This window comes from Elephantulus edwardii, unplaced genomic scaffold (assembly GCF_000299155.1).
Source record: "Elephantulus edwardii isolate Elephantulus edwardi_28Jun2011 unplaced genomic scaffold, EleEdw1.0 scaffold00066, whole genome shotgun sequence".
Lineage (NCBI taxonomy): Eukaryota > Metazoa > Chordata > Mammalia > Macroscelidea > Macroscelididae > Elephantulus > Elephantulus edwardii.
This window is the reverse complement of record NW_006399816.1, coordinates 287,499-297,490: the sequence shown is the minus strand read 5'-3', so window position 1 is coordinate 297,490 and position 9,992 is coordinate 287,499. Positions and strand designations below refer to the sequence as shown.

The window sequence follows — 9,992 nt, the reverse complement described above, 5'->3', positions numbered from 1 at the left end:
GATGATCTGTTTTGCATATAGATCGAAAAGGGTTAGCTTTTACCAAAAGTCCTGTGCAGGCCAGGAAAGCTGTGGAGAGAGGGACTTGAGGAGAAGCCTGGGGAGAGGGAGGGGCACTAGGGGGCGGAGGGAGATCTATGGAGGGGCGGGGCTCTGGGTGGGCGGAGAGAGGCATGAGTAGGGGGCGAGGCTCTGGGAGGGTGTGGGCTCTGTCGGCGGAGGGGGCGGGGCTCCTGCGGGGCGGGGCGAGGCCAGCGGAGGGGGCGTGAGGGGGCGTGGAACTGCTGGTGGGTGGGGACACAGGCTCCCGGGTCATTGGGGAAACCTTGGGGCGGGCTTGGGGAGGGCCCTAGGGGCCCCTGAAGTCTGCGAGACCCGAAGTCCAGAGCACCCACTCGGTGCAGTCTAATTCTGCTGGTTGTACGCGGTCCGCCGTCCTGCCGGTGCTTGCCAGCATGTCCTTCATCCCGGTGGCAGAGAATTCCGACTTCCCCATCCACAACCTGCCTTATGGCGTCTTTTCCACCAAAAGTAATGTGAGCTGCTGCGCTTCGGCTTTTCCGCTCGCGGAGGGCGGGCACCCATCCGGGCTATGGTCCCTGCTATGCCTTCCCCCTCTTCTGTCCTTTGTTACCCCCTTTTTATCTCTCGGCAGCTCCCAACCCAGGCCTTCCGGCTGGGTGCCCGACGTAGGGCCCTCCTTTCCCTAGCTGGAACCCTTGAAGAGCCTTCCTAGGTGCCATTTGAGGATCTGTAACTCTCCTTCCCGTTCCTGCTGTTGGGCGTGGGGGAAGGGCGGGTGCGAGGAGGCTTAGTGGTATGACTCTCTTGATCGGCCATAGGTGGATAGAGCTAGAGAGGTCCACAGCCACTTTCTAGCTGTGCAAGTAATTTAACTTCTCAGTCTCCCTTTCTGTAGTGTTGTGTGAAAAGTCAATGCACATTATTCCTTGGAGGTAGTGCATTTGGATTCCAAATCACTGCAATTAAAGCAAATATTAAATGAGGGAGCTACATGATTTTTTGTATGTTTCCCAGTGTTTGTAAACATAAGAGCCATGCTTATTTTGCAGTCTACCAAATGAATAATAGCTGACCCTCCAGAAAGTTTTCAGAGGCTGTAAATCGTTAGGGAGGAGATTGGAACCACTTGCTTTATGGGTTCGCAGCAAAACTCCTTACCCACTAGGCCACCAGCATGATGAAAAGGCTTGAAATACTGGGAGACTTTCCAGAATGTGACACACAGGCAGGAAGTGAGGACATGCTGTTGGAAAAATTAATGCAGACCGTCTTCCTCGAAATAGGGTTGCCACAAACATCCAATTTGTAAAAGCAGAATATTTGTAAAGTGCAATTTGACAAAAAATGCTTGTATGCAAATCTCCTTCCCAGAGAAGCAGAGAAACCGGGTATTTTGTTAGGGAGAAAAGGAAATGTGCAGTCATGCTCCCTATTCCAAACCTGCCGGAGTGTGTTTCTTTTCCCAGAGACATCAGTTATGACTGACTCATCATCTGGAAGGTAGTTGTTGTTGTTAATTGCTGTCAAGTCAGAATCAACTCATGGCTGACAGTCCAGTGAGTTTTCAGAGGATGTCAGAGGATGTTTTCAGAGGAGGAGAGTAGTTTCCCAAGTGTCGAAAGGGATAGGGGCATCTCTCTCCTTGGAACAGCTGGTAGATTTGAACCATCTGCATTTGGGTTGGCAGTGCAACTCCTTACCAGTAGGCCACCAGATCTCCTTCTGCAAAAGGTTATTTTCCTGAAACTAGAGGAACTTTAATTAATTAATCCCACTATTATTAATCACATTTCCCAGTAGGTCAAGGATCTAAGATAATAAGCTTCTTTACCTCCACTTGGGATTCCTTCAAATGGGGGGAGGGGCTCACCAGCATTTTTTTTGCTGATCAATCGAATTGTTATAAATAATTCTTTAAAAAAAAACAACACAGAAAAGGGGTTTACTCTCCAATATTTAATAAGCAGGTTCTTGGAAAGCAAGTTCTGGAAGCAAGTTGAGGAAAGTGGTGTTGCTTTGGAATAATTGTTTGGCAGGAGTTTTTTTTTTAGTTTGGATTTTTGCGTGGATTGATGCACCTAACTGTAAAGATTGAAAAATAAACTTCTGAACCAGCTCTGTAAGGAGCTAGTTGTCGTCTAGTCAGTTCCCCTTAATGTGGCCTCATCAAGATAGAGTAGAATGTCAACAATGGCTGGTTCTTCGGGAGTAGATTTCCAGGCCTTGCTTTCAAGGTGCGTCTTGATGGACTCAACCTCCCACGTCTCAGTTAGAAGCTAAGCATGTTAATGGTATCACACAGGGACTCCCTGTAAACCTTCAGAATCTCCTTGCAGCCAACAACCATCAGAAAACCTTTGCTAAATGGTGCTCTTTCCCTTTCCCTTGTGACTTGGGCCCAGGCAACTGTTTTGTTTTTTTTTTTTTTGTTTTGTTTTTTTGTGTTTTTTTTTTGTGGTACGGCCTGTGGTCAGTGTCCCTGTTTGGAAGAGTCAGCTGGTGGTTTTACAATTGCCAGACCTAACCAGATGTTGCAGGGCCACCTCCCCAGCTACCAGCCCAGAGGTAAAAATCAAAACATGTTAAACCTTAACCAGAGTTAGCCAACTACTCTTCTGCAGACAGAGCCCTGTTTCCACACTCCTCTAACACTGCTCTCATTGGGGTGCTCTTACCTTCCTTCCCCGGGAGCACAGATTGCCTAGAAGGAAATGTGAATAAGAGACAGGCAGACCCCAGGAGGGTGCGCTACCGTAATTTCCCAGAAGAATCTGCAATTAATGCTCCTTAGTACAACTGAACTCTCTCTCAGTGCCCTCTGATAAGGGTGTTGAGAGAAGGGAGGCAATTCCTCAGCATCCCAGAAAGCTCAGGAATCAGAGGCCTTGTCTAAAAGGGACTAGAACATTCCAGGGGCAGTAGCTGCTTCTCTAAGCTGATCTATTGGCATGGCAAGCCTCCCCATTCACACCTGCCAATGCCAAACCACAGGAACTTTTTATAATTTGGGTAGAATAATGAATGACTCTAGCCATCTATTTCATTATCCTTTTATACAACAAATCTTTATAGACTCCATAACAAGTAAGATGTGTATAAAAGTAAAAGGGGAAGGAAAGGGGGGCAAGTGGAAGAAAATGGGGAGGAGGTGAAATCACTAGAACAGAGTTTCATGGGTGGATGGTGGGGATGAGGGAATTAGAAAAGATCCAATGGGGACCTGAAAAGGCAATATAATAATAGAACAATGGTGATTAAATTTCTAAAACACAATGTATACGAATGATTATATGAAACATAATGTGCATAAATGAATGTGTGAAACACAATGTACATGAAACACAGTGTTTACAAATTTTGTGTGTAAGCCAGTGTAAACTATATGTAAAAAAGAAAAAATCCTTATAGACTCCAGCGTTGAGTTATAGACCCAGAGTCTAACCCATATTAGGTCCTGATTAGCATAAAAATTTCTTAGAAATTTAGAGGCTTACCAGATAATTAGTAGCAACTAGGTTGCAGAGTCTGTTGGAAAGGTTTGTGGTGTTTTTTTGCTAGAATTTATGCTCCCAACTTTAAATTCCAGATTCAACTCTAACAAAGTCAGAATCCCAGACAGATACTAGGGATCAAAGAAATATGAAAGACCCTCGCTGGCTGTTAATTGCTTGTTCATGGACTGATGCTTTGTCGTAATGGCTAATATGACAAAGTCAGACTGTCATCTTTGCCAGGTCTTTTCTTCCTTGACTTCAGATCATCAATCTTTTGGTTAAGAGCCAAGCACTTAACCCTTGTGTACTCAGGGCTTGTTGCTCATGGCCCAGTTGTCAGGGGCAGTTAAGCTGACCCTGTGAACAGCAGATCTGCACTTTGCCCTATCCTGTGCCATTCTCACAGTCCCTGTCATTCTCAAGTCCATTGTGGCGGCTACTGGGTCAATCTATCTCATGGAGGGTCTTCTCTTTATATAATGCTTCACATTTCACAGCATGATGGCTAAGGATTGATGCCTACTGAGAATATACCCAAAGTAAATGAGGTGAAGTTACACCAGCCTTGCCTGTACAGAACCCTCTGGCTGTACTTTAAGACCATTGACCCTCCTTTCTTTTGGCAGTCTATGGAATATTCAATACTCTTTGCCAACACTATGATTCAAAGGCATCGATTCTTCCTTGGTTTTCTTTATTCATTGTCCAATTTTCAGATGCATACGGAACAATTAAAAAGACCATGATTTGAACCAGGCACACCCTGTTCAAGTCTTGAAACTGTTATCCTCATACTTTAGAACTTTGGAGAAGTCCTTGATAGTAGATTTCCCTGATGCAACACCTTTTTTTTCTTTACTGTCTACCAAGGATATTGATATTGTAATCAAAGCAAAGGAGATCATTGACAACTTCAATTTTCTCTCCTTCTATTATGACTTTGCCAGTAGTGAAGATTTTTGTTTTCTTGATATTGAGGTTTAACCATTATTGAAGGCTGTAGTCTCTGATTGCACTTCAAGTTTTCTTCACTTTCTGCAAGCAAGGTTGTCTCATCTGCTAATGCAGGTTGTTTATGAGTCTCCATACCTGATGCCACATTTGACTTCATATAGTCCAGTTTCTTGAATGATTATTCAGCATAGAGACTGAGTTAAGTATAGAGAAAGAGTCGAATCTGGTTTAACATACCTCTCCTGTTTGAAAACATGCAGTGTTCCCTTGTTTTGTTCAGACAGTTACTTCTTGCTCTATGTAGAGGTTTCTCACGAGCACAATAAAGTGTTTTCTGGAATGTCTGTTCTTCTCAATGTTAGCCATAATTTGTTATGATACACACAGTCAAATACCTTTGGACAATCAATAAAACACAAGTAAACAGCTTTCTCATTCTCTGCTTTCAGCCAAGATCCAACTGACATCACAATGATATCCCTTGTGCTATGGCCTCTTCTTAATCCAGCTTGAATTTCTGACAGTTTCCTGTCAATGATACTCAGCAAGATCTTACTTGAATGTGATATTAATGATATTACTTGATACTTCCACAATATGTTGGAGTACCATTTCTGGGAGTTGTTACACAGAGGGATTTCCAGTCAGTTGGCCAGGTATCCACAGATACTTTCTATATTTGTTGCCAGAAACTGGAGAGCATGTCAAGGGTTGCATTCATTTGCTGAAACACCTCAACTGGTAGTCGATCAATTACTGAAGCCTTATTTTTGCCAATGTCTTCCATGCAGCTTTAAGTTCTTCCTTCAGTACTAAAGGAAGCTCTGACCACATGCTGTTTTCTCAAATGGCTCACTGTAAACCAATTCTTTTGAGTACAATGACTCAGCATTCCTTCTATTTTATTTTGATGCTGTCTGTATTGTTTAAGATTTTGCCCATAGAGTTCTTCAGTGTTGAAGCTCAAAGCTTAAATTTGTTCTTCAGTTTTTTCAGTTTGGGAAATGTCAAGAATATTCTTCCCATTTGGTTTTCTAACTCCAGCTCCTTGCACATTTCTTTGTAATACTTTTCTCTGTCTTCTTGAGCTGTCCTTTGCAATATTCTCTTAAGCTATTTTATCTCATTTCCTCCCTTTGTTTTGGCTCCTTTTCATTCCAGTACGAGTTTTAGAGTCTATTCTGACATTCATTTTGGTCTTTTATTTCTCCCCTGGTTTGTAATAACCTTTGGTTTCCTTCATGGATGATGTCCTTGATTTTATTCCATAAAGTATCTGGTCTTCAGTCCTTAGTGTTCATTGCATCCAATCTAAAAATAGTTTTTAAATTTGTTTGAGATATACTCAAGGTCATCTTTTGGTTCCTGTGGACTTGTCATTTTCTTAAACTTCACTTTGAACTTGCATATGAGTAGCTGATGATTTGCTCCACAGTCAGCCCCTGGCCTGCAGATATTGAGCCTCTCCACTGTCTCTTTCCACAGATGTAGTCAGACTGATTCCTGTGTAGCCCTGTGTAAAGTTCATATGTGTAGTGGCCACTAATGATTTTTAAAAATTATTGTAATTATACTTATTTATTTATGAACTTAAAATACATTGTTTTCCCACCAGATTGTTTTTTAAAAAAAGTATTTACAATCAATCATTGATTATATAACATTCTATCATCCACCCTCATTTCTGTTATGAGGGCCATACTTTCCAACTACCAGTCTTTCCTCTTTGTTTCCAAAACTTTTGCATTTTGGTCACTAATTATTACTGTGTCTTGATTATATTTTCAATCAATTTTAGACTGTAAGAGTTGGTAGAAATCTTCAGTTTCTTCATTTTTTACTTTCATAATTGGTGTGTGTATTAGAATATTAGTTGTATTAACAGGACTTCCTTATATGGTATAGATATTATCTTATCACTCACAGCATTGTCCTTCAGGATGGCTCTTGAAATGCTCATTTTAAAAATGAATGCCACACCATTCCTCTTCAGTTTGTCATTTCTGGTATAGCAGGTCACATGATGTCTGATTCTGAATGACCAAAACCAGTGCATCTCAGCTCGCTCACCTAAGGATGTCAATCTTTATGCAGTCCTTTCATTTTTGACAGCTGCCGATATTCCTCAATTCCTGCTAGACTTACTATGTTCCTTGTTCCAATGATTAATGAATGTTTGCAGCTGTTTCTCCTCATTTCGAGTGTTGGCTTATTAGCCAATGAAGGTGAAAGCCTTAACCATCCATACCATTATGGTTTGCTCTAATTTGAGGAGGCAGCCCTCCCCCAGTCATGTTTTGAGTGCCTTGCAACCTGAAGAGCTCATCTTCTGAAACTACATGCAACAGTGTTCTTCTGTTGTTCATCAGGTTTTCAGAGGCCCTTTATTTTCAGAGGTGGATGGCTAGTCCTTCTTCTTAGTCATAGTCTAGAAGCTCTGCAGAAACCTGTCCACTAGGGACCAACCTACTGGTATTTGAAATCTGAGTGGCATAGCTTCTCACATCACAGCATACAAGCAAGCCATCACAGAGTGGAAAACTTACAGATGAGTGGTGGCATGGACCAAGGGTGCCTGCATTATATGGGTGTGTTATATGAGATGTAAGTTGTTAAGTGCTGCAAGTGGACTACTACTCATTGTGACTTCATGAACAACAGACCTGAACCTTGCCCTATCCTATGCCATTCTCTCAATCTCTGATATGTTTGAGCTCATTGTTACAGTCTCTGTATCAGTCCACCCTGTTGAAGCTCTTTGTCTCAGTCCCTGACCCTCCTCCCTTCCCAGTATGATACATTTTCCCATGAACTGACTCCTGACAGCCTACCCCAAAAATGTGAGATGAAGTTTCACCATCCTTGCCTCCAAGGATGTTGCATTTCTTCCAAGACAGATTTGTTTGTTTATTGGCAGTCCATGGGATAGTCAGTGCCCTTCTCCATCACTACAATTTAAAGGCATTAATTCTTCTTTTGCCATCCTTATCATTGTCCAACTTACAGAGACATAGGAAGTAGTTGAAAAGATCATGGCTTGGATCAGGCACATGTTAGACTTTAAACTGATGCTGTTATACACCATCAAGTAGGAATTCACCCATAGCTGACCCTCTGGTGGATTTTTAGCAACTGTTAGATGCACAGGAGATTTCCTATCTTTCTTCTGTGGTGCAGCTGGTGAATTCAAACCATCTGCTTTTGGGTTAACTTTAAAATTCCTTACCCGCTAGGACACCAGAGCTCACTAATAGGCACATATTCAATGCAAAAAAAAAAGAAGATCCAGTGCATGGTATTTTCAGTGACTTCATATGCAGAGGGAGGCTGGAATACTAATAAAAAAAATGGAAGAATTGATGCTTTTGAGTTATTGCATTGATAACAAAGATTCCGTATACTGTGGACTGCCAGAAGAACAAATTTGTCATGTAAGAAATCCAACCAGACTGCCCCATAGAAAGTAGGGTTTTTATCTCACTTACTTTGGACAAGTTACCAGGAAGGACCAGCCTCTGGAGAAATATATCACGCCTGGTAGAAGGTCAGTGAAAAAGAGGAAAACCCTCAAGGAAATGGTTTGACCTTAGTAACTGTTAACAGTGGGCCTGAAACATAGTAATGTTTATGAGATTGATGCAGGACTTGGCATTTCCTTTGTTGTGCTCGGGGTCACTCTAAGTCAAAACTGTTTCTGTGGTGCTTGAAAACAACAACAATGCAAAGTTAGGGACCACAGCCTGTGAGAAGTGGGGCGTCCAGTCACCTGGAGCTGATCTGCAGAGCGCCTTGACTTGAAGGAAGTACAACCAGAGTAGAGTGCTCCTTAGAGGCAGGCTTGCATGGTAAAACTTCATCTCACTTACTTTGGGCGTATTTTCAGGAGGGACCAGTCCTTGGAGAGAGACATCATGCTGGGAAAGGTAGAAGGTCAGCAGAAGACAAGATCACCCTTAATGAGACCGTTTGACACAGTGACTACCACAGTGGCCTTGGGTAGGACAGATCGTGAGGGTGCTATGAGAAGGGCCAGATTCAGATCTGTCCTTCACAGGGTCACTGTGAGTCATGGTCAACTCAAGGTCACCTACAAGGACGACAACAATTGCTCTGGCCCTGCCTTGGCCAATTGGTCTCCTGCTTCTCTCCAGCCTCAATGGCTGTATTTTCTAGAACAGACCTAGGGTACCTGCCTCAGGGCCTCAGTGGATATTGTTCATTGTGTCGACAGTCCTCCTCTTACTCTGTCCATGCTTGCTTCCTTCACACTCTTCAGGACTCGGCTTAAATGTCACCTCCTCAGAGGCGTCCCCTCAACACTTCTCCTGAGTGAGTTCCCCACAGCACTCCCAGTTTTGTTCTTGCCTACTGCTGTGCCTCTTAGGGAGCTCTAGTGGCCTTGTGGGTAAGGAATTGCACCGCCAGTTCAAATGCAGGTGGTTCAAATGCACCAGCTGCTCTGAGAGAGGAAGATGAGCAGTGTTTCCCATGTGATTTACAGCCTCTGAAAACATGCTGGAGGGTCAGCTATGAGTTGGTTCCAAGTCCACAGCAATGATGTTGGCTGGATGTCTTTGAATGGTAGGGACCAAAGCACCCCCTTTGTTATCTGGGCTTTAACAGCCGCATTGCATTGCTGTATAGAAGAGACTCTGAAAATGTTGTACGGTCTAGTATCTACCTTGTGACTGCTCTTATAATGAGAGATCTACAGATATTAATTAATTGAGTTCTCAAGATAAACCTGCCCATCTCCAAACACCATGCTTTCCCCCTTCTCCATCAAGCTGTGAGTTGGATAGGATTGTCCTTTGGACAACATTATATCAGATATAACCAAATGTTATAAAAATTAGACAGCCTACATTAATTCTCTCAGAGTTAGACAAATGGACTGTCTCTCTCTGGTTCACCTCCTTTAAGGTAAAGACAGCATCATGAGTCCCGAGAGGACCAGAGACTTGTCCACGGTGACAGGATGGTGAATGACTGCGCAGTCTGAGAACACAGGGGATGCTGAATCCCAGCCCTGAGTCCCTTCAAACATGTCACCGAAGGAAATGAACTCATAAGGTCTACAGTGTAGAGACTTACTCTCTCGAATTTCTTAGTTTCAATGTGGACCCTGGAAGCTATAACTTTCCCCTGCTGCTTTGTGGCTTTGCAGTAGCCAGAAAGCAGATGGGCACAGCTTCTGATTAGATTGTAAGAGTTTCTCAGTGGCATTGGCCTCCAACAGGGTGTGGCATGAGGGTCAGAGAAATGACCTTGCCTCTATCCTGCACACCTCCCAGTTCGGTGACACTCAAGTTGAGGTGGACTAGTTCCTTGCCCATCACCAAAATGACTTTTTAAAAGAAGAGACAGAGGCCCAGGGAGTAGTACTGGGAATTACAGTAACTACTCACTCTTGCTCAGGGCTTCCTGGGGGGTCTCAGGGGCTGGCTTGCTTGGAGATGGCTAACTTGTCCTTCCTCAGCCTGCCAAAATGAGCAATCATTGGAAAAGAGGTCCATTTTT

The 9,992-nt window shown here is 43.2% G+C and overlaps 1 protein-coding gene across 1 annotated transcript in view; it reads left to right on the top strand.

The window, feature by feature from the left end:
- The first annotated feature begins 432 nt into the window (after window positions 1–432).
- The window catches only part of FAH (fumarylacetoacetate hydrolase (fumarylacetoacetase)), a 164,117-nt gene continuing 154,557 nt past the window's right edge, over window positions 433–9,992 (top strand). The window contains exon 1 of the mRNA XM_006888362.1: window positions 433–536. Within this exon, the coding sequence (XP_006888424.1) occupies window positions 456–536 (81 nt within the window). The 5' untranslated portion in view covers window positions 433–455. The remainder of the gene's footprint in view (window positions 537–9,992) is intronic.